Source organism: Achroia grisella, unplaced genomic scaffold (genome assembly GCF_030625045.1).
Source record: "Achroia grisella isolate CSIRO2021 unplaced genomic scaffold, CSIRO_AGI_Agris_v1 utg109, whole genome shotgun sequence".
Taxonomy (NCBI): domain Eukaryota; kingdom Metazoa; phylum Arthropoda; class Insecta; order Lepidoptera; family Pyralidae; genus Achroia; species Achroia grisella.
The window spans coordinates 3,166,260-3,193,150 of record NW_026712573.1 but is presented as its reverse complement, the minus strand read 5'-3'; the positions used below and the strand labels follow the sequence as shown (position 1 = coordinate 3,193,150).

At 32.8% G+C, this 26,891-nt stretch overlaps 1 protein-coding gene across 1 annotated transcript in view; it reads right to left on the bottom strand.

The window, feature by feature from the left end:
• Positions 1-1,885: 1,885 nt before the first annotated feature.
• The window catches only part of LOC131846689 (uncharacterized), a 72,570-nt gene continuing 47,564 nt past the window's right edge, over positions 1,886-26,891 (bottom strand). Inside the window, exons 3-13 of the mRNA XM_059196043.1 lie at positions 19,722-19,858; positions 17,961-18,161; positions 14,934-15,170; positions 13,581-13,687; positions 11,960-12,179; positions 10,736-10,885; positions 9,944-10,090; positions 7,629-7,790; positions 4,262-4,476; positions 3,261-4,181; positions 1,886-3,176 (exon numbers count right to left, since the gene is read on the bottom strand). Of these exons, the coding sequence (XP_059052026.1) occupies positions 2,630-3,176; positions 3,261-4,181; positions 4,262-4,476; positions 7,629-7,790; positions 9,944-10,090; positions 10,736-10,885; positions 11,960-12,179; positions 13,581-13,687; positions 14,934-15,170; positions 17,961-18,161; positions 19,722-19,858 (3,044 nt within the window). The 3' untranslated portion in view covers positions 1,886-2,629. The remainder of the gene's footprint in view (positions 3,177-3,260; positions 4,182-4,261; positions 4,477-7,628; positions 7,791-9,943; positions 10,091-10,735; positions 10,886-11,959; positions 12,180-13,580; positions 13,688-14,933; positions 15,171-17,960; positions 18,162-19,721; positions 19,859-26,891) is intronic.

Below are 26,891 nucleotides of genomic sequence, written 5' to 3'. Positions count from 1 at the left end.
TTTTATTTAAGATACCTTACCTACCCCAACCTACCTATTTACATACCAACCACTTACCTACCTACTTACTTATGGTCAAAATAGAATATGATAAATAACACATCCGCCAAAATATTACTCAGTCAGTCCATAGAACATAATCGGAAAGTCACATGCGTCATTCTTCGACACGAAACTTTCCGACGAACAATGTCGGATAATACTATGCGACTGTGTTGACTCCGACGTAAAATGAAGCATGTGATTTTTCTGGAAAACCGTATAATTATAAGTTGTAATTTTTATTTCATTTTAACACAATCCCTATTTTTTAATTGTATGCCAATTTTCATAATTATACATTTAGAATTAAAAAAGTTATGTCAAAAAAACCAACACTGATATTTGAAATGGCTGCCCTGTAAAGTTTAATATTTGTCAGATCCGACAGTATTCTACGACTATGACGATATGTTATATAAAAAAAATGTTCTGCTTGCACTCGTTAAGACTTTAATTTAAAGACTATTATAATGTCTAGTCGCGTATTCTAGACGTTGTACAAATATGACTACTGCGTCAGAACTCCGCCTCGCCTATACCCATATTATGGTCTATGACCATGTATTATACACGATGATATACGAATGGATTTGTTCGAACTCGAAATACTTGCGAACTCTTCAGAACACAGGCCGTTGTTGTTATCGCGTTACAAATGTTGACTCTTGGTTCCACATACCTACTGTCCCTATACCTTTCTTAAATTCTTTCCATACCTAGGGTGAATAAGGAATATAGTAGACGTCACTTACCAAACGTACCGCAAGTTCTTATGTTATAAAAAATACTCAAATGCTGCTTTGCTTTTTGCTGTAACATTAGCTATGACTATGAGTCACTGGACACTGTATCCAGAATCTAGAACAATTAAAATTTTATGCCTCTGTTTAACATTTCAATTCTCAAGTACACCAATGCATAAGGAATATAGTAGATGTCAAAGTGTCATGTGTTATCCATATTTTAGTTCATATCTCTAAGCGACCGCGTCTAGTTTCCATCATCCAAACAAGTGGTCTTTACCATTCTAAATTCCATAAAAGATAATGTAATTGTGAAATTATATTTTCACAACCGGTCGCGATAAGAAATACGATAAATATATGATATAAAACCACACAGTAGTTCACTATATATAGTGAGCTTGGGTAATATTTAGATTTTTTGTTATTATTTTTACCTAAACTGTTTTTTGCTATTATAATTAGAATATTTCAACATTAAAAATAACAACAATTTTACGGGTATATACTAGTACCAAAGTGAAAGTAAGTTTGTCAGCATGTTTGTTAGCTTTTAACAACTAGACACCTGAAAGAATCGTAATAAAATTTGACGTGAAGATAGATTATATCCTCGAGATATAATCTATCTTCATTACAAATTTAATTTAATTTTACACAGGAACATTTTTTCTTCAATAATCGATCTGAAGGGGCGTAAAGTAGTTGACGAAATTGTGTCTAAAGAGACCGGTCATACACACGTCAAAACACTCGTTACCATATACGATATCTTCAAAAGTATTAAACTGTACACTAACTGTATACTTACGGACTTTCTTCCGGCATGACACTTTTTGAAATTTACTTATTGTAATCTGTCAAGTTGAGAATATGTAAGCATAAATAAATTATTGCATGATACTGATAAATGGAGTCTCTAATATATCTACACGAGCGTTAAATTATTCTCCATTGTATTAAAATCTGTACAAATTTAATCCCGTGTAAATTTTAATATGCGTGTAACAAACATATTTATATGGTAAACATTCATTAGGGAAAGCAATAAAGGCGTACGATTATTTTTAGAAATGACTTTAATTTTCCGTTTACCTGGAAATAATTACAGACTTTAAAAATCTTATTCGATAATTTATGTACAGTCACAATTAATAGATACACCGTTAGCATTAGTTCTTTATACACAAAAGGAAAATTATTTTATCTAACTTTAGTTATACAGTTCGTGAATCTTATCTACTATTTTACAACCTATATCACATTTTCTTCTTATATCTATAATATTTATAGTACATAGGTTAATAATATTATTCACATACATTATGTATACCGTTACGCAGTGAATCAAGAATTTACACAATGGAGTCATTTTTCTTACGACCACAAACTTATATCAGATTCCATATTAAAGTATACAGAGTACACTAATCACTCATTTCACTAACACACTTTTAGATTTACAATTTATCTTAAAATCGTATTGTCAAGCAATTATGTACATTAAGATATGTTAGTTGAGGGGATAACCTTCGAGAAATTTCTACTTTTAACGGAATCTACAACTTATCATCAATTCAATTTATGTGTGTTCCTATTTTGCATCTATGTACTGACTATACAATAAATAAGTTAAATATGAAGAAAAAATATTTTAGTTTGTGTTTTAATACTCATTTTTAAGTTCGTCAGTTTCTACGGATTTGACCAAAAATGTTATGCAGGCACTTTTGCCAAATTCAGTCTTCACTCTAATGTTAAACATAAACATGTAATTTTTTATTCGGAAATATCCCGAATTACACAAATTGCTATACAGTTGTTTCTATAAGATCTGGAGTGGGTCAACAGAAACCATCTTTAAGATCAGGGTAACCCAAATCGGGCATGGCTCTACGAGAACCGTTGCCTCTAGAATTTTCATGCCGTGTACCTCGACCCGCTCGACCTAAACTAGCATATCTAGTATCTGCGAGTTTATCTCTTTGTGCCACCTCATCATAGTATCTCGCATCATTCAGACCAGCGCTATATTTTTGACTTAAGCTGTACTTATCTATAGTTGCGTACTTTTGTACTGTGGCGTATTGCTGTGAAGCTTCAGGTATACCATTGGCTTTAGCTCTATCAAAAGGTCTTTCTTCTGGAGGTAATGCACCATCTAATCTAGCCTTAAATTCTTTGTCTTTTCTTCGTCGTCTTCGGCATGCACATAAAGCTACTATCACAGCGCAAATAAGAAGACCAACACCCGCAGCCGCTGCTACGTAAGGTGGCGGGAGAGATATCCTAAATGAGCAGTTAGAATCATCTTCATCAAAGCCAGATGGACAATGAGCACTTCCATCACACCATAATGCCAAAGGTATGCAAGCATTTAATTCAGGACAGCTACAAAAGAAAAACATAAATTAAGTAAAAATTATGCATAAAATGTCTTAACTGTTATAATATATTATATCAAAATATACATACCTGTAACGACATTCAAGAGATATTGATGACGGTAGGAGATTTGATTCCGGATCGGGCTCAAATACAGGTTTTTTCATTAGTTCTATCCATTTAATTGAATAATCAGCTTGTTCATGTTGCAAAAAATCTATAACATAGCTCCTAGCATGGGGCTTCAAAGATGATTCTACAGGTGCTTGAGATGATTTCCATCCAGGTGAAAACAATTCTATGAAGTTTGTACTATCAGGACAAATTTCACGTACTCGCGAGGTATCTCTAGCTTCGTATATAAATAATCTATTAGGAGTAGGGCAAAAAGGCGACGTTGACGTCACATCATATCCCGGAATTTTTACGTACAGATATCGACCTTGTATTGGGTCAACTTCATCACCTCCTGGCTCTATAAGCCAAGGTCTATGAACACATGCAACTTCAGCTCGAACGCTTTCTGATATAACGTTTCTATCACCAACAATCTCTGGGGCAATAGAAATTTGTCTTTTGTCAAAAAGTCTGATTTCACCACTACTGCCTCTAAGTCGCCTTTCACCCCAACCAGAGGAACAGACTGTCTCATCACTAGGCCCTGTTGGAATAAATTTGTACTCGCCTTCAAAAGCAAAATCATCATAATCTTCAGTAATATTCATCATAGTTACTGTGAAGTTAACTTCAACGACTGGTGCAGTTAAAGTGTGTATATTTATTGGTTCTGATCGATTCGTACAAAGACAATCTCTCCTTATTGGCACTCCATCCCAAGGAATTTCAGTAATAATTATTTCAGCAAGCCCTTCACCTCCTATGGTCCTTTTTGAAGGCCTATCACATTCCCATCGGCCAGTTCGCGGATCTTTGTGTGTATTACAATACTTATTCCCAAAATAAGTATTTGTGAAAGTTAATTGAATTCTCTCTCCTTGCTTTGCTTCAAATCTGCAGAAAAAAGAATGACTCAATATCCTGTATTACCATTATTGAACGCAGAAAATTCATAAAGGAAAAGTTATTAATACCTTAAGATACAAGTAACATTTTGTGCACCGCCTCGTCCGTAATAGAATATTGCTCTGGGGGCTTGAAATCTCCCGGAGTAAGTTTGAGCAGATTTGAAAACTCGATCGCAGGCTGATTGAGAATCGACTAATGGCTGCCCTTGCTCGCTTACATCGACGAATTCATAGCGAAGTAGAAAAGATACTGGATATAGCGCTGAACCTTGACGAAGTTCCTATCGAAAAAAAAAATTCTTAAATATAACTGACTAGTATAGAACATATAATATATAATTATTATATAAATAGTATATTATTATTACTTTGTTTTGAAATAAATTGCGGTTGTTTACAATTGTACACATTACATATATAAACGAGATATTTACCATGATTATATTAATAATGTGGTCTCTATATTTGGTGTTACTACCGTACTAGTCACTAGGATGGATGAATGCACCTCTTTTAAATAATATCTCGTTATACAATGCATAAATAAAGTATTATTACATTAAAATTTTAGTAATCAAAATTTGATAAAACTATAATAAAATATATATATTTAATATTCATAACATAAAATGTACAAATCACTTTGTATATAAATAACTATATAATAAATCAATTTGATACTTTAAATACTAGTACAGGTACAGTCGTATAACATTTAATACACAAGAGGATATGGAGTTAGATAACTTAAAATTCAGTTAGAATAGCTACAAGCCTCTCCCATCCTACCTTTTCTGAAGAAATTAATATTGATTAATAAAGTAGTTCTGAGATAACACATACGAGTATAAATGAATTAACAAAAGCAGTAATAGAGAGAGAAATAATGTATGCTATTTCTTTAAGCATATAAAGTAAAAAAAATATCAAAATTCCTGTACATTTCTTAATTAGTTGTGATATAGCAATAAGTGAACTTTATTGGTCTAAATGCATGATTTTTTCAAGGCAAGTTTGAGTCAGAGTTGATTAGTAATATAATATCTTTCGTATCTTCAACTGATTTATTATCGTATATTTTTGTACACATTTCTATGTTGTATTATTATTTTTGCTGTTTGAAGTTAAGCCAAGTATAACTTTGATATATAGGAGTATTTCATCCACTACCACTCCGTTATGTTACAACACTAAAGCGTTCCATCACATAAGGACAGAGTGGCTTTCGCACGTGTCTCTTGCATTATTCACTATGGCAAATGCAACTGTGCGCGTGACTTATCTATCCGGGGCACGATGAATGTTTCACCGGGCAGAAAAGTTTCGAGTGTATCCAACACGGCTATAAATAATATCTAGATGGAGCCTTGTATGTGATACATATAGCACGGATTTGTAAATATAATTTTTACAGTTAAAATCCAAATATTTTTTTATATTTCAAGACCATTTTCACAGCGCCATATAGTTCAAAACTAAGCGGAGCTTTTATTATCGGTACTATAATATAACTGGTACAAATACATACATTGTTTTTTTTAGTAACTACAAACGATTGTGCCGTGCAAGGAATCCAATCTACGATCAGCGGTGTGCTCCGCTAGATCATCGATAGAAATAGATACAGTCATAAAATTGAATATTCGTTCTATACAATAATCACAAAACTTTATTTCACATTAGATTAGGGACTACTTGGACGTATAAAAGAATTAAGACACATTACAAGACATTATGTTAGGAACTACTGATGCTATCGATTAAAAAGTTAATTTTGAATAGTTTTAGGTACCGTTAGCTCAACGTTATCAGAAATAAAAAGTATGACCTTTTTCTTTCTTAATAAATAGTTCTGAAATGGGAGCTCGAAATTTAATACTAGGCGTACTAGCTGAAGTGAGTATCATATGCTTTCCAAGGGGTCCATTTGTAACCCATTAACGACCGGACATGGACGTCTCGTCCCGTAAGTGGAGGATATTAACCTACCATTACTACGCTGGATATAGGGTTTTATTTTATTTTGGTCCCATATTCAGCTCTTATGACATTTTGAATACAAGTTAACATTCGCATTCTTGTTCCGTCACTACACGACAACGTACGACGACACATTTTTATACTTATTGTGAAATATTTTTTTTATGTATAACAGGAATTGCAAGCTATTTTATAGCCCCCTCCCCCCCTGGTAGTAAATGGTAAACGTTGCTTATATACGTGAAAAGTATCTTAAACATTACATTGTCATGTGACGATGCCGTAGAAAGTCTATGTAAGTTTGCTAAAAATTTTGTTTCGTTTCTAGAAAATTCACATCTTTGTATTAGATATTGCACTGAAATTCCATGCACCTAACGTGGCCACGTCGTCTCGCTTGATGCATACGTAAAAAGCTAACAGATGGAGTAGTTTACTGCTTGTCAACATTAATTAACTCTATGTGGGCTACAAAAACTACAGCGCACACTGTAATATTAATCATTATTTTCTGGTCTCTTCTCACTTTAGTGATAGCCACAATAAATATGGCCTTATAATACCATGATTTTCAATAGAAGAAAGAAAGAAAGAAAGAAAAATATTTTATTCAGTGCAATGTAAAAAATACAATATAAACAACAAACAAAAAAAAAAGAGCAAATAAAATGTACATATAATTAAACTTATAGATAATTAAAAATAAACACAAAATAATCAATTTTTACATCCAAAAATGCACTGAAATGGCTTCACTCAGCTTTAATTATGTCCTAGGTGAACAGCTGGTTTTCAGTGGCACCAAAAATATATATATATAAAAGGGGGAGAGAGAGAGAGGGCACTATTTGAAATATTAATAATAATAATTAATAAATGACAATAAGTAATAAACTTAATGACTCTTGTCTTTAAGAGTTATTATAACAACAATTACTGTTAATAAATAAGTTAAACTCACAAGCTAGAGGACTTTACCCAGTCACAGACATTTTAATTAATATACAATACACATAAATTCCTAGCTTTATAATCTTTTGTATTGTATTTTCATACAAATATAAAATTACCTCGTATATTTATTTACCTTAAAAATATTCTGAGGTAGAGGTAGACTGTAAAAAGTAGCCTATGTAGGTACCCTGGTCTCACCTACTTTAGGCGCCAAGCATCTTGCTCTGTATATTTTACTTCGGTTGTCGGAGGAAAAAAGACAATGAAAGTACAGGATGAGAGGTATTAATTAATTATTAATATTAAGGTACAACAACTCTCATACGTTGCTATTAGCTATATATATATATATATATATATATATATATATATATATATATATATATATACAGGCAACTGTTACCACTTACCATTGCAGACTCATATAGACCACTCAACTTAACAGAATATTCCTCAAGCCGTAATGAAATGACTTCTTTGTATATATGCGTTAACTTACCTGTAAAATAGTGAGAGCTGGCCCGGTAGTGATATAACTTTCTGATGGTGCACATGGTCTGGTTGCTCGTGTTGCATTCGATAATAGAGCGTGGTCGCATAATCTTGGTGACTCTTCGCGGCAAAATGATCCGAGTAGTGATTTTTTATCACTCATATCCAACTAAAAGAAAAGGTATATATGAAAAAAAGGAAATATACACATAACCCTGAATAAAATATGATAGTTTTGGTAATTGACAATGGAATTTTCAGTAGGTACTAGAAGTAACTACTTACCAAGTACTTAAATCTATACAATATTCGTGACACAGATTATAAAAGATAACAAAGAATAAATCACATGATAATAAATATAACGTTAATTTTATAATTAGCGTACATTATACTAAAGACCAAAGCGTACATCAATTTAACATAATACTAGGTATATACTATACACAATATACACATATACTGTGTATATTGGTAGTTGGACAAATAATTATATAGAGACAGTTGATATTTGATTCTATATACCGTAACGAACCATTAGAATAATTAAACCTAGAATAAAGTAAATTTGTATAAATACGACATTATTCAAATACGGCTAGATTTAAAAGGCCAAGAATAGCATGACCGCTCATCTATTCATAATGCAAACTAAGGAATTCCGAATGAATGAAACGAAACACCGCACTGCAGTCGGTCGAAAACTCTTACCGAGTGCTCAGGCACATTAAAGAAAATTAATGTTTGGCTGCCGCCGTCAAGTGGGAGGTTGAGGTAGACGGGTAGTTGGCAAAGTGAAATGGCACGAATAAAAGCACCCAGAATGCCACCCAATTTTATATCGCTTCTGTATTTGTATCTTGTAATAAGGTTAAACATATTAGTTGTTATCCAAGGGAAACAACTTGCCCGTACATTTTATTATTGCATAGGGTTATGGAATAAAATGTTATTATTACTGTATTTAAATACCTAGTACATATATTAGAATTTTTTTTTACATTACGTATATTCATAAAAATTAATATCGTTTGCACTGTAAAAATGTAAATAAATAAATATGTTAAAAGATATGAAAAAATCACAACTTTGATTATACTTCAATTAATTATTATCATTTAATAATATTTGATTCCGTAAGTGAAATTTAATTAATGTAAACAATAAAAAAAATGTCATTTAAATAGCTATACTCGATACGTTAACAAAAGAAACACATTGATTCAAACAGTTGTACTTTACTTCCTCAGTCTTTGAAATGGGGTAAGTTTTACTCCCCACTGATGCAAGTTAATCCTCATTTCATTACACTGTAAGCTCGCTGAAATTTTTGTCGTTTGAAATCGCTCAGTGTAAAATTTTATGCAAATGGCCCCCCAATGCCTTGTAATAAATAGTAACAGTTTTGAATTTTATGAAAATTGAACGTGACTGAGACTCAGAGAGAAGCTCAAATCTGAATGGAATTTAAGTGCCGCGATGCACTAAGTATATGTATATTGCCACGTGCCAACAATATTATTAATATATTATTTGGTACTTTGTATGTCTATAGTGTTGTTTAAGTGCTCATAATTATATATGACATTATCTTCAGATATTGTTGTAATAACCAAAATGAGGATGCATATTATGGACATTTATATGCGCCAACAGCTTCATTTATATTGTCAATATAAATGAAGCTATTGAATATAATTGTCGTGAAATAGTTGATCAGTTATATAGAAAATATTAATTTTTTTTGTATACTTGCATGCTAATACTTTGAAATATTTATACAACTGGTATATAAACACATACAACACTACGGCGTAATAATTTAAATATTCATAATGTTCGAGATATATATTTAATTTCGTAATTCTCACAAACTTATATAGAGCTTCGCTAAATTGAATTTAAATTGAAATATTTTCTTAGCTATATTGATCCGCCTATATTCGGTACGTCCACAGGAAACAGCGCCTTCAGGATGATTGGGGTTGGTGGACTTTGGGCATTGGGCATTGGTAATAATTTTTTTGGATAATTGCTACTTTATTAGCGAAAACGCTGACTGACCTGCGTAACTCTGCGTCCCATTTTTCTTTTACATTTCTATTGATTGTAGCGTGACGTTATGTACTCCATAAACTACCTCAATAAATAGACTATCCAACACTAAAGTATTTTTTTAAATCAGACCTTAATTAACTACCTTAGATTAAACCGAACTTACAAAATTACAAACTTTAACTCTTTAAATATATTATTAGTATAGATTATAAACCAAACTTCGAAGCGCTCGTAAAACTAAAGTCTCAAAATTTAATATCAAACCTTCCTGTCGAGGTCCGCGTCAGGTGCGGCCCCGTCCCATATGGTGAGTTGAGATGAGCAGTCCTTCTGCTGATCAAATCCAGCCGGTTCCGTACCCGCCGAATGATATTTCACGAACGAGACCCACACTATTTCATTTGGACGACCCTGCAAACCACAAATCATTTATAGTGGCGCTCGAATTTACCTGCTAACTTTGTATTTGTTGCTTACAATAGAGCAGGTGGACAACTTTAATATATTGTTTGGAATCGATGTATTTTAGAAAACAAAACTGTCTACACTTTCGTTTTAGCTGAAGTGTCAGTTTAAACTGTATTATGCTGAGTTCAAGTCTGAAAACTTAGTGTTCTCTCTTAGTTAGTAGTCCCACAACTCCCTGACTCTTAAGAACTATAATATTTTCTTATCTAGTATTATGAGTAGCATATCAAAATATCTTAGACCATTACTTAAAAACGGTTAATTAACTGTTAATCTTTTACCACTGAAAATTTCATCTAATACCAAGTTTTACAATATAAAACTTATCTTATTAATAAATATAAATTATTACTGAACTTCAAAACTTATTATTACGAATTTTTGGGTAGTAAGCCTATTATAAAAAAAGAATTGAACTATAAGTAATAAAACATCCAAATAATTAAATATAATATTCTAATAGTATTAAAAATTCATCTGTGCATTTTTTTTATATTTTCAGATCTGTACTTCCCATATGCGATACATAGGATTGTTTATCTTTCCTGTTACGTAGAGAGAAGTAAATTATAGAGGCAATGACTATACCTGGAAATAATATACACATGACGTGTTTGGTGGCAATGAGTGTCGTGGATTCCTCAAAACCCCACTAGTTTTGTCAGAGGAGCGCAAAACAAAACGACATCGGCCATCAGGACGCACGTACGAATGGGAGTCTTTGTCTACATACAGCACCTGGAGAACATGTATTTTACTTAAAACAAGTTCGTGCTAGTAAAACGGTTCCGTGAATCACGAATTGCTTTAAACAAATTATAGGACTGGAGTAAGTGACTGTAATTTCTGCTTGCTTATCAATCTTTTTCTATATATTTTTCAAATAATACTTAAAAGTTTTACCACTTTTATACAATAAAAAAAAAATTACATACAAAAGACATGGATAATTCTTGCAATAAAATAAAGCAGATAGTCTTTGTGTTATAAATAATATAAAATATTGTACTTGTATTTAAAATAACGCATTATTTGTAAGAGTTATCATTATTATTATTGCATAGTATAAAACAAAGTCGCTGCCGCTGTCTGTCCTTATGTATGCTTAAATCTTTAAAACTATGCAATGAATTTTGAAGCGTTTTTATAATAGATAGAGTAATTCAAGAGGAAGGTTTATATATATTATTTATTTATATATATATATCATACATGCACACTCGTGCGAAATCGAGGTGTGTAGCTAGTAAAGTAATATAAAAAAATATTGATGTCTCCCTGTATGCTTTAGTCAGAAAATATAATATTTTAATTTGGCTAAATAGGAATAATGTTTTAAATCTGAATAAGGACACAATTCTTGTGCAACAACATTGCTTCTGTAAATAAATCACTTCAATACAATTATTGACAAGGAAAACTTTAGTATTATATTACTAATATACGATTAATGGCTTGAATAGAAGAATAGAAAATCATAAACATAATACAAGCAACACTAACCTATAATATATTTGGAAACTACCGTTTTTTGTTTCAGCGTGCATTTGAAGAAAAATACCGCAAGTTTATTCACGAGACATCATAAAATAGAGGTGTTCGTACATTTATTTACAAAAGTACTAGGTGTAAGTACACCCAATACTTTATCATTTGGCAGTAGAGAATCCCATTTAATTTCAGCACATTAAACAAAATACGTAAAAGGAAAATATATCACGCTGGTCTCATTAGCTCGAAAAGGCAATTTCAAACTAAAAATGTTTGCAGTCATATTTAATTACTTATATGTATAATAATTATAACACTAACCTGTACTTCTAGTTCAAAACCAGGGAGGTAGCTCAAAGGGACTGGGTGGAAGGGATTGTCGTACGGTGACGTATGGAACTCCAAAAGCATATTGGAACCGCGGCTAATAATATCTGGTACAGCATCTCCACCACAGAGTCGTACTAATACCGGTGAATCTCGCGTAGCACCGTCCCAAACTGTTAAATAATCCTGTACTACGTTGCATTGGTCCCATATCCTAAAATAGTTTTTCTTATAAACAAAAAATATCTTAAATCTCTTATCACAAGTTGTCAACGGCCAGTATTATTTACATTTTATGTCCATATATGTAAGTATCATATTTTTTTTTATCAGAAAATTCATCATAATGCCCCATTGCTTTAAAGTCCATAGGGACCACCTGATTCTTACCAACTGAAATCTATAGAATTCCTCCAAGTGTTATTAGGCCAAGGAAATCCATATCCGACCAAGACCTGAATTAACCCTACTGAAATAGAATTCTGGAGTACCCAATAATTTTACTGCTATATCACACGATTAAAACCGGAACACAGTAAGCATGCAAGCTGCTTACTGCCTTGAAGGTACCTATGGACATGTTACTGTACAGACTTACCGAGTATTTTAATGTAATTAAATTGCAGTGAATTGCCCACTATAAAGATACTATCAATTTGGTTTTTTTTTATAATACACTAATAATAGTAAAACAAGTTGGCTACCTGTTTATAGAATATATTACGGAAAAGGTGCTAGAGTTTTCCGTATTATATGTAATTAGTAAGTATATCTAACCGTAGATTAAGTGTGAAATTACAAGGTATGGAGGCATGACTGAGCAGTGTCACGGGCCTCACTATATTGGCATCATGTTATTGGTGCTATATATGTATGTACTGTATATGACGGAAAAAACTGTATTACTTTTACCGTATATAAATATAAAAACTGCTCCTGAAGAAAAATAACACCAGCATTTTTATAGAGCTTTTAAACACATTCATTTCAAATAAAAATAAATCTATTGCAGTATTAGCATTTCCGTAAACAACCGTTAAATAAAATGTTACTTATTTTTATCGGAAACTGTAATTATTGAGAACTTATAAAAATATTTTCGACCGGTATATTTTCCTGTTAACAAATACAGGAAAAAATGTGCACCTAATATTTATTTTATCGTCTATCTATTCGACACTCCATTGTAAATATTTTACTGTAACTTTACGAATAAATATCTCTACTTCGAAATGCATTTACCACATTTTGAATATAAACCAAAAACATAGAATGAATGTTATTTTCTTTATTTCTAAATAATTATTGATATATTCTAAGAAAGCTACTTAATTTGTATGCAGTGTTTTCAGTTAAAGGATAGTGCAGTGAAAATGAGACATGACATCGGTGAGACATTCGTGCCCCAGAATGGCAATGCATGCGTGATGTATCACGGGTGTCGCATGATAACGCGATGTCCATAGAGCTATTCATCTATATAAACACTGGTTACCACTTACTATTATGTCTGCCATCAGCATGTTTGCCACTTTCAGTATATAAAAAATATATCTACGATATAAATATATTTAAAACTAGCTGATATTTATCTAAAGTATCTAGATAGACTTACTTCAATACACGTTGACTTCTATCGTACTTCACTATTTGGTCTTTGATATGTATTTTGTGGCTATTCGTCTGTCTTACTATTAGTAAAACATGTTTGTCGGATGGTATCTGCAAAAAATATAATAAAATGAACCTTATCCCAAAACCTTTACACTGCTTTTCGTTTAACCATCTAACGAACACACATACTACATTTGCGTATATGAATTATTTACATTGTAGGCGAATCTAGCGTGGAGTTTAGTGTGAAATTCAAATTAAATATGAATTGGAACAGCCACGACAACCGCATTAATCTCGTGAAACAAACATCTCCTGTTTCAAAATTAATTGTTACGTCATTTGCTAGTAACAGCATTATGACAAATTTAAAGATTAAATTACAATCAAACAAATTAATTGGAATGACATACATTAATAACTATACTATAAATACGGTTGTACTACTATTTTATACATTATATAACAGTATATTCACTGTTACTATTTTCGTCTAGCTTGTACCTAGATATATTTAATAAAGTCTAGATGCTATTACGTATTTTGTGGTATTAGTAACGATGGCGAGTATAAAAAAGAGTGAGAAAACGTGTAGGTTCCTATTATTTACTCATAGCACAGATAGAATAATATTACATACAGATACCCCACCCCATACAATACTGTCATCTATATTATGTTTGTTGCAAGCAAAAATCCGTTGTATGGGATGGTGCACCACTGTTCATAGTAATTGTTAAGATCCTCTGCTGTGTCCGGTCAATCCCTAACCACGATGCTTGTAACTATGTTGAGTTTGTAACCTCGGAACGCCTACAAGATTCAATCAATTATCATGTAAATTGACATACATGTAGTAGTTAGTTGTGTGTCCATTGCATCAGTCCAGTGATCACCAAATGTGAATAGAGATGGGTCACTGACAATCTCACTTCAACGTTAATTCTGAGAATATCCTTAAATAATGTAGTATTATTTATGGAAATTCTCAGAATATAATATTTTATCCTTGTATGACCATATTAAATGGGCTTGCTACATACATGAAATTTAATCAAGGACTAGGTATTATAGAAGGAGAATATAAATAGAGAATATCGCGGTTAGTGTGCTAAAAACAGTATGTTACATCCATGTACTTATTAGAAATAAAAACTCCGCCGCTATCTACATGTACATACATATGGTCGCGATATTGTAAATAAATGCTGAACGGTTTTTCTTGCGGTTATCATATATCAACAGAATTATTCCTAACGAAGGTATAATATAATTAGTTATTATACAATAATTTTCAACTAAAAAGGTGAGACTGGTCGTAAATTTAATATGTAACAAGAATATAATTTATTACCTTAGTATGTTCAATACGGTATGTACATGTGGCATTCCTCGGATAGACACCAGGGAAGTTAGGTGACTGGATTCGACACGCGCGTAGATCACAGTCACTCAGTATGCGGTCGCAGTATGTCCCTGGTACCCTTTCTCCCCTCCACGCCCCCACTGTCGCGTTTCCATACCGCAACCGCGCTTCACTCCGTCTTAGAAACTTGTAAGCCAACTTGAAGTCGAAATTGTATCCCACACCCTACAACAAAATAGGGCTGTCAGTCAAAATATTACTTCCATCTCACTTCAATATATGCGCAATGAATGAATGGCTGCTGGTGAATTATAATATAAGTTTTTCTGATATTAAAGATATTCAGGGAAATAATCGTTTATTTGCATTGTATATGCAATGCTATTTTGTTTAAATAACGCAATACAGCTTAGTGCAACAAAATAACAAGTAATTAAATATTGCATTTTAATTTAGCTACAGCCATACTCGTCTTCAGAGTAAAAAAAATAAAATTATCGAAAAGTTGTAAAATGTCTAAAGACAATTTCCTTTTGTCAAAGTATGGAACCGTTCGATAATAACATCCATTATTGTAATTGCACCTTATCCAGGGTCCCAAGAGGGTGTCCGTAATCGTCGCTTAATTAATTGATCGAAAGTTCAACCCTTGGTGCACATAATACGGCTGCTAACAGAAGATAAAGGAAAGGCACCGACCCGTTAAAAGCGGGGTGATGTGAAATATTAGTCAAGTCACAGGCGAAAACATGTAGTTAGTTACGTCACGTCAGAACACAAAGGGATGCTTAGTAAGTGACTCTTAATGAAGATAAATATATCGTTGTTCATTTATACAGATTAACTTTGCTGTGTGCAAAAACTCCTAATTAAACATGTCAGACTCCGATGTTAACAAGTCACGGATGAGGGAAATTAAGATTCGTTATTTTGTGCTGACACGTTGGTAAATTAACTATATAGAACAAAGGAATAGTACAATGTTAAGGGGGTCTTCCTATGTGATGGGTTGAAAAAATCGATTTTTTTTTTTTCATAAATTGCTCCCTTAACATGTCTAGAATACGGTAGTAAAGCGATTTTAGAAAATTCGAAGTCGTTTTAAAGATACAGCAGGTAAAAGAAAGAGCGGTTCGGAGCGGTGAGTTGGCAGTTAGAGACCGGGCCTATTGTGTACCGTCGGCTTTATACCTGGCCTCCCTTTTATTAATATATTTGTTTATACAAGTTTAGACACGTTTCTACAGACTTAAACAGAAATTTCTATTGTTATAATATTTTACCGAAGTTATTTTAGTCTTGGTTGAACTTCGAAGAGAGCAACAGCTACAAATTATTTTTTTTCATAATTCGCTTGAAGATATGAGAAAGGAAGTTTGGGCAACGTACTATCACAAATGTTCTTCTGATGAAAACCCTCAGCATCAATTTTGTCCAGAAGGCGAAGACAGTTGGTGTAAATGGCGTAAGGCTGAAGCTAATAATGAACTGGACCAATTTCATCACGATAAACCACCTCTAATTCCGCAAGTCCAAGAAGCTATCAAACCGGTTTTCGAAGATTTATCGAAAGACGAATTATTAATTCGTTGTTTAGGAGCAGAGACACAAAACAATAACGAATCTTTGAATTCTTTGATTTGGACTTTCGCTCCTAAACATCTTCATTCTGGTCCCAAAGTTGTTGAAATTGCTAGCTACTTAGCAGTTATTATCTTTAATGAAGGTTTTCAAGGTATTTTAAAAGTTATGTCGATTATGGGATGCCCTGTTGGTCGTGAAGCCCAAGCGTATGTTGAGAAACGGGATGAAAAGCGAATCTTACGCTCTGAGCGGCGCGTAAGTGATGTCGTTAAACAAGCCAGGATTGACTCAAGAGCTGAACAATCTGCTTTAAAAGAGTTTCACGAGGAAGAGGAAGGAATAATCTATGGACCAGGCATCGCCGATTGAGAGTAAGTTGATATTTTAATAGTTTTTAACGGACTTGAAACTTTAAACGCGTTTTTCTCAAAACTGTGTTTTTCAAACATTCCTCCATTGTATCTCAGAAACGGCTGGACCGAATTACTTGAAATTTACAGGGCACACTCAATATATGTTAACGCATGGAATGAACTATTATCAATCGAAAATTTTCAAAACTTCAATTTTTTTATAGCAAAAAACAAAAAAAAAAAACGCCTAATTTGCAACTTTTATTTCAAATGTCTATCAAAAATCCAATTTTTTTTATATTCATTTGATTATAGGTCATTCCGTGCTTTTAAGCCTACAAATTAAAACGCCGTTTTTTTTTTTTTTTCAGATAAGCCGATCAGCCGGAATCGTGGAGGAAGTGGGAGCTCTTTTTTTCGAGGCGGGGGTGTTCAGAGCGCTGTAACTCTAGTTTGACTGAATATTTTTAGCTGAAATTTTATATTTATACTGTCCAAATATGTGTTAATAAATGATAAAAAACTTGAAGCTCTAAATATTTACTGGTCGTAGAAAAAAAATCCTAAAATATCCCTAAAAAACAGGCCGTCACATAGGAAGACCCCCTTAATAAGGTTTCTAGCCGCCAAGGCTGATGACTGAAATTAAATGCACAGTGAAAATTATCCCTACATTCTGTTGAGTTCAACACAGAACTATTATTTTCATATATTCGAATAAATACGCAAATTGTTAATCACTTCAGGGTAGAAATTCATTCATTCCTCCATCATGTGAACTTTACTTAAAATATATGTAACAAGATTAAGCATAATCCGGTTTTTTATAAGTATCCTGTATTTTTTCATATAAATATATGCATTATAAAAATCTTTTACCTTTGTTCGATTATTACTGTTTCTTTTATAATATACGTATTTTACAATTAGCAGCCTTAAAAAACTCTTCACATAAATTATTACATAATATTATTATACATCATACAATCCTTAAGTAAATCGAGTCGTTAAAAAGGGTGGATAAAATTTATAATATCGAACTACAGTTATTGTAATATCAACAAAATTTAACACTCACCTGTTGACTCAATCTATCTAATCTGAGCGTCATATTAATAGAGTCGGATTCACTAAAATATACAGTATAACCCCACGCGGACCCACACCATTGCCCAGTGGGGGGCGATGGACTTCTCTCAACTATAGTCATGTGTCCATCCGGACAACCATCTGACGTGAACGACACAAATTTACCCACTGTAAACGTGTCGAAAGTCAACTGAAACAATAACATACACATTATCACATAATAATATTAATTTACCATTCATAATGTAACCTAAAGCTGGAAAGTAAAAAAATATGTCCAGTCTAAATATATGTACACAAACAGCTAGTGTTATGCAAGCTCTAATGTTTAAAAAATTAAATCAACCAATCAATCAAATTATAATTAATAATTTTATTACATATAACATATATTTTCTACTGAAATCAAAACAACAAGTCACTGATTAAACTCAAAAGAGTAATTAATATTTCATATTAAAATTACATCGCAAAATATTAATAGAAAATTCATTCCTGAATTTTGTTTTTATAAATTAGACGAGTATTATTTTCGATAAAATGAAATCAGAAATTTGTTTCATATGGAAATATAAACCAATATTCAATAATCACCTTTTTCCAATGATACGTTCAAACAGATTAATAATAACAATGAAATACGTACATTATGATTCCGGAATTCTCTACAATGAAACAAATATATAATTATTTTAATTCAAAGCTCTTTACAGGCACCTCAGTTAAAGATCCACTATGATAGTTGATTCGAACAAAGGTAGTGCATCCAAGCGTAACTTTATAATGAGATGTTTGTGCGATGATTTTCTTTTTGTTCTTTTGCTTTGTACTTTTTGATATTTTAATATTATATGAAACGTAATGAACTATAAAAGAAAAATTTTATCTTTTCAAACTACCACGTAATAAGAGATATTACAATTATGTCCTTTCAAAAATCATTTCTCCAATGAAAAATAATGGATTAATATATTTTAATGTTCTATATCGTATCTGTAATGAATAATGAAAGAACCTTTTTCTGTCGATAAAAGTACCCCCGGCTAATACGTAGAAGTAATCCATCAAATATATTCACATTACTTAATAGGAAAAAAACACGTTGAACAAATGTATCGTATCTGGACAACGAGAAAATGGACTTCACTGACTAATGGAATATAGCAAGCACATGAAGACAGAAGTATTTTTGTATAATTTGATGCTATATTAACCCCTTTGATGTATATAATATTTAGAACATTCTACATTGTCTTATTTGTGACATCATCCCCCATGTCTACGCTCCAGTAAATAGCTTCATTATCTTCATAATTTAAACAGTCTTAGTCTTAGAATAGTTGACTTAAAGAACCCAATAATGAAAATAAAAAATAATGCACTTAGTTATAATTAGCACTTACTATTATTAGTCCCGAATTATGTAGGGGTAGTAAACTACGGCAGTGGTAATGATCAAACGTTTTTTGTTTTATAAATATGTATAATATTGTACAAACAGATTATATATAGGTACAGGAATACTCATGCACAAAAATATTATGCATGTATAATATATTTTATGAAGATATGAAACCTGCGATCATGCAAAGATAAAGCAGTATGTTCAATGAAATATGTTTAAATGTGAAGCAAAATCCACAGTAACGGAAATTACGTTTGCAGGCATGTTCGGAAAGAAATTGAATAAACTCGTAAAAAACAAAAAACATTAATTTAAAAGATTAATTGGAAATTTTGGTAGACATACTTGTATAATATCCCCGTAATTTCCTCCAGGGGCCGTAAAATTAAGATGGCACACGAAGGGGAGGTGATCTTCACGAGGTCTACGCACTTCCAATTCATACGTGCGACCCACGTCACCCATGTACGTTCTATTGCATGCTGAAATAAATACCATAGCTATAAATAAAATCTAGTAAATTAAGGTATACCGACGCAAATAATAATGATAATACTGATGAAATTCAATAATATTCCCGAATATGCATTACAATTTTTATAATATTCACGCAAATGCAACACACAAGTTTCTTGCTCATTCTTCTTGTGATGAGTCTACATTCTGAATGAGCGGTAGAACAATATAATGTGACTTTTCTTAAGTTTATTTAAATAAAATTGCTTCTATTTCCTATTATATATATATATATATAATAGGAAATAGAAGATATAATAGGAAGTATATATATTCCTACCTATTGTGCGGTAACGTGATCAATTTAGTATGCAAATTTCAAATTTTATTTTCAGACATCTACTTATTTTGTGGTGAATATGTATATCTGTGTGACTGATATACCTTTTACAACAAAACATTCGTGTAAAGTTAGACAGTTATTAAAGTAATCTTTATTTATCATTTGTCAAATTGATATATAACAAATATTTCGTATGTATTTATTCAGTGTAGTATTAACTAAGACTTAAATATAAAGACAAAACAATTAGAAGTACAGCTTAAAAGTATGTATATATATTAATATAACTACATACATACATACATATTTAAATAAATATATATTACTTTTCAATACTACAGCATGTACTTAAGAGAGCGACGTTGCTTCCTGTGAGTCCAAGAATGCTCAGTTATTCATTCTATTTTAATATAAACATAGAATTTATAGTGTGTAGTATACTAAATTCAAGTTACTCTTATTTATTATCGGAATAATTCAGAAGACATAATTATGACAACTTAGTAACGGTTGTTTGCTAGACAATAAAATATTACTTTTTACATCAAATAGCTTGTTTCTCTAATACTTATAACGAATTTAAATTATGTCCTTATTAAATTCTACCATCTTATCCGTTTAATACTGTAATACTAATTTCTTAAGTACTACATTTCACATAATATATGAAGTAAGTTTATGTAACGCTTATAAATACAATATAAAGGTAGAGTTATCCCAGCGGAGGTATTTTCTATTCTTTACATTTTGTATACATGCTGACCATGTGTACAAAATGTAAAGAATAGTGATAGAAAGATATAAGATAGAAACGCAAGTTTATGTATACATTATTACAGAAGTCATGATAAATACCGACATCCTACCTGTACTATTGTTAATCCTTTCAACACAAAAATAAGGAAATGAGAAGGAAAAAGATGTGAATAAAGCGGGCACAATGGAGAGCGGCCATATTTTCACAACCTTTTTAAAAAAGCCTTTTGTCTGTCCTGTCAGCGTATTACATAGCATAAGACAAGTGTTCATCCACCGTAAAATATTATTCTTTACTTTAATTGTGAGCCTTTGTTTCGTCGTTAAAATATATCACATTTTTATATCGGATTATTGTATTTTAAACTCATACTTATGATTTGATTACTTTGTGTTTGTTGAATACAATGTGATTATTGTGGTTTAAATAAAGGAAGCATATGTAAAAAAGAAACATTGAATATGTAAAATAATAACTTCTTCTCAAAGCAAATACTCTTAGAATTGGCTCAGTTAAAAGACTAATAAATATAGATAAAAAAATGTTGGTAACAAATTTCAACCAAATCTATCCAGCCGGTTTCGCGATTCAGCAAACAAAGATAATTATGAAAGTTTGTATGTTTAGAACATACTAAAGTTCATAATTATCTTAATTATCGTCTGGACCAATCCAGTGGGGACTTGCAAAACAAAAGATAGGCCAGAAAGGAAATCTTTAGAAGATTTATGTGGGAGGTTAAGCTGTATCTATTTCGTTTATCAATATAGATATAGCCCTAATTTGACCACAAATTGAAAATATAGCTCTAGTAACATTTATAAAATTTTATTCATAATTACTATATGTAATAATAAATACAACAATAAAGGCTTGTTTCATTTTATAATAATCACCTAAATATAAAACTGTAAAAATCTATTTGGAAATAACATTTACACTATGAGTATGTGGTAATTCTACTGTGCCAGATTCAGTTAGAACGTTTGCCCAAATTCATACTAAAACAGAATGATGTAATAGTAGATTTAAATAGATAGTATGAAAACGAGGAGAGTAAACGGCACGAACAAAAGTATTTGTTTAAGCGAACGTAATTGAGGCATCTTAGTGAGGACGCCATTACGACTCGCTGAAGTTTTCTCAGAATGTGATCGTAATTGTTCAAAACTAAGTTGGTGAGGTTGGTTGAGTGATGCTAATAGGTGTCTGAGATGAAATGTACCGTATTATTACGTGAAAGGTTTGTTTGAAATAGATAGAAATACCTGGAAAAATAGTGCTTTTTGACATTAAACAATAACGTTTACATGAATAAAAAAAGCTATCTAAACAGATTGGATATTTTAATATTGTAGGTAAAATAATAAAATAAATATTGGTATATTTAAATAGCTTATTTATAAAGTAAATATGAAAACAAATTTGACCAAAGGTCTTATGCCAAATTCGTCATACACGCTGCTAGTATCTTGGGCATCAATTACAATCACTCCCTACTAGTTATTTGCTTATTATTTTGTTGATTTTTTATATTACGATGGCAATCAAGCGTCCCATCTGATGGTAAATGGTTATCGTAGCCTAGCGTAGCGTAGTGGACGCCTGAAACACCAGGGTATCACGTTCGTGTTGCCGATCTTTAAGAAACCTTAATATACCCTTCTTGAGAAACCGCATGCTGTAGTATTGTGAGAAAATCTCGACAGGGAGTTCATTCCACAAACTAAGTATACGCGGGAGGTAGCTGCTCTGTAACCACACTGTCCGAGACCACTTATTATAGATTCCAGCGGGGATACTGCCGATTGCGAGAGTTAGTTATTAAAAAATAAAGTATTAGAATTAGTTGTTAAAAAATAATGTTTTTAACCAATCGTTACATAATATATAACTACACCCGTAATATCTTATACTGACGGTTTGAAAAGCAAATTGTTTGGGGCAGAACAGGTGGTACAGAGGTACGCACGTAGACTTTGTATAGTATTTTTCTGGTTATGTACACGAGAAAGTAGTTGCTGCTACCTGCAAGAGCTACTTGTAGTTAAAATATCGCTTGCAGTGTTTGTATTTATACTAAGTAGCTTTTAGTATTTTTTTAAATTATCGATAACATTGTTAGGGCATATACCTATAATATGTTTATATATATAGCATTAGTATCGACATTGATGAATATGAATATTGTTTTGTGTTATGGAATGGGTAAAATAAGTAACGTTATACTACACGATATTATAATAGCAAAAAAATACATATTTTTCTCACTGTTCGCGCGTCTTCTAAATCCATAAAAAAAAAAAAATAATAATAATAGGTTGGTAAGCCGCCACACTGCTTTTTCCCGCCCCCCTTTCCCCGGCACAATATGGACAATTATGATGCACCGCCATCTAACAAGTGAAACAACCACCGCATGCATCAATTTTTAATTAATCAAGGAGCTCCTTAAATGTTATAACAAACTGTATTTGTGTCGCGAGTGTGGTGTATTGCAATTGAAAACATCAAGTACTTCAAGTCGCCGACGCAGATCATCAATATTATAATTTGTGCAATTTGGGTGAGTTCCTTAATTCCCTTTTCCTACGATCACTGCAGTGTGGCTAAAAAATACATCATTTTATGGTACCAATCGAACCGGATTCCTGTAAAACTGATCCAGAACGCGTTTTTCTATATATATATTCCTTCATCGCATTGTATTAGCATTAAAAACCTACAAACGCGTTCAAAACAATTGTCGTCGCTAGCGCACGGCATTCGCCATTTTGAAACCTATCGCTAATTGCACGTGATCGTGATATTTTATTTTTTTCTATTCGCTACCGCTATAATAATACATTTCTACTGCTATTCGTATAATCGCTTAATACGAAACATCGTAATATCAAACCGCTTAAAATACACAAACTTCGTACAACCGCGTAAATATAATTTAATTATTTACAAACCTATTTCATGTCTACATTCGCATTATTTTTAAAACTATACTTATTTAACTCAAATAACGTGTTATTTGTGTAATACGAATAGATATCGATGTTCTATATTGCATAGTAACAAGCCGCACCTGTGTACCTATTATTTACATAGGTAATTTAGTTATTGAGTATAACAGCCCTTCAATTAATTTATAATTAAATAAAGCTATTCGCCATCTTTAAAAATGAGTTCTAAGGTCACTGTTTTAGTTGCTAAAATTAATTGCACTTTTCAACGTATAAATAGGCTGCATGATTGCGCAAAAAAGATAAATATTTCTAGTCCCGAACTTCGTTCTACGGAGGCGTTCATGGCGGATACGGAGACATTGTCAGTAATTCGTGATGAATTTATTGCTAATTTAGATATGATAAATCAATACAAAATTGATGATGATTCTTCGTATGTACCCAACTATTCCCAACTTAATGCGTTTGAAGATATTTACACACGCATTCAGAGAGTTCGCTCACAGTTAATGCAATCGCAGTCGCAGAATTCTCGTATGCAAACCCAGGATGTCAGGTCTACTATACCCCTTCCACCTATTGATCTTAAATCATTTGATGGCCGATTGGATTCCTGGCCAAGCTTCTATGAATGTTTTAAAGCTAATATCCACGATAATAAAAGTTTATCCGATTCCCAAAAGATACATTATCTGATAGGTAAATTGTCAGGCCCCGCTTTAAGACTAACGACTGGGATAGTACCAGCCGGAGAAAACTACGCCAGCATTTGGCAAAGTTTAGTTGATAAGTACCAAGACCAACGAGCATTAGGCTCTCATTATATGTCCATTTTATTGAATATTAAACCCGCTATTAATAATTCTGTTTCGCTTAATTCCTTTATCGAATCCTTCAACGCCGCAGTGTCAGCCTTAGAACAATTAAAAATTGGTGATCTTAAAGATTTCATATTATTAACGATTGCCTTAAGAAAAATAGATTCTGTAACAGCACACGCATTCGAAATGTCAATTAGAGATAAAGATATTCCTACTTATTCGGAGTTTGTAGATTTTATTAAAAGTCAAGTAAAAATATTAGATCGTACCAGCACCCGTCCTACGGTTTTTCCTATCGTAGCTAGCCCGCGTAATAATACAGTCCACAACTCGAAAGCTTTGCTATCCCACGACAATAATGAATGTTGTTCAATGTGCAATAGTGGTGATCACTTGCAATTATATCAATGTTCCTTTTTCAAATCGCTTCCAACCGAACAACGTTTCGATTTTATTAAAAATAAACGTGCATGTATAAATTGCTTGAGCATGTCACATACTGTATCGCGTTGTAATTCATCGCAGCATTGTAAAATGTGTAATAAACAACATCACACATTATTACATAATAATAATATTGTAAACAATAAATTTAATAATAATCGAAAATCCTCCGCGCCGCCGTCCTGCTCGCACGCATTAGTCACCGCGTCAACCGTCAATTCTGTTGACGTGCCTGCTCTAACCTCATGCAATTGCCCGACGCCGCCGCCACCGCCGGCGGCGGGGGAGGGGGCGAGGGCACAAACCGCTCAAGTCGCGGCACAGCTGACCCCAGCGAGTCAGGTATCATTGTGTGCTCGCGCGCATGTTATTAATAACAACAATACAATATTGCTTAGCACGGCGCAAGTAACTGTCCTAAATTACTATAAACAAAGATCGAATATTAGATGCCTTATTGATAACGCGTCACAAAATCATATAGTGACAACTGCTTGTTGTAAACGGCTTAATTTAAAACCAATTGCACTTAACACGCATTCTACTATTAAAGGTATAGGGTCCGCTTCGCAAACCGTTCGCGGTTGGGTTCCGCTCTGTATTTCTTCGAGAGATAATTTATATACATATACTATTGATGCGCTTGTCGTCGATGTCATAACGGATAACATGCCTTCCGGTTTAGTAGATATGACGATTATTGATAATTTATTAAATATACCGCTTGCTGATCCACTCTGGCATACGCCTGGACAGATTGAGCTTGTAATTGGGGCTCAATTATTCCCATATTTACTATTAGGTGGTAAAATTATTGCACCTCCCGCGCCAGCCGCTCTGGAAACCGTATTTGGATACATTTTAATGGGAGACACACCTTCAGTCGTTGACTCCAATACGAAACCCGCTTCTTCAACATTTCTTGTATATTCCGAACATGATAACGAAAATGATTACTTAGATAAAACATTATGCAAATTCTGGGAACTTGAAGAAATTCCTTCAAATAAATTCATGAGTCCGGAAGAAAAAGAGTGTGAACAGATATACTGTGACACAGTGTCACGTGATTCCTCAGGTAAATATTGTACCGCGCTCCCATTTTCTAGGGATCCAGCTATATTGGGTGATTCCCGTTCTGTAGCTACTCGCCGATTATTCTCACTGGAACGTAAATTAAAAGATCCAAGTCTTCGTGTCAGTTATAATGAAATCATACAAGATTATCTCCGTAACGATTACCTGTCTGAGGTTCCACCCACCAGTAACGAATACGGTAAAGGGTATTACATACCACATCACCCCGTCATTAGGAACGATAAAACTACCACGAAAGTACGCGTAGTTCTCGACGCAAGCGCTAAATGTCATAATAATATATCCTTAAATGACGTATTACATACGGGACCCAATTTACAGGCAGATATATTCATTCTCTTATTAAATTTTCGCTTATTTCCCATTGCACTAACCGCAGACATTAAACAAATGTATTTAAGAATTGAGGTAAAACAAGAACATAGAAAATATCAAAAAATATTGTACCGTTTTAATTCTACAGAACCCATTCGCGAGTTTCAATTTAATCGAGTCGCATTCGGTCTCAGATGCAGCCCGTTCCTAGCCATGCGTACTGTCAGGCAGTTGGCAGAAGACGAGAAGGGAGTGCATCCGCGAGCAGCAGATATAGCTACTCATGAACTGTATACTGATGATTTAGCTACCTCCGTTCCGACG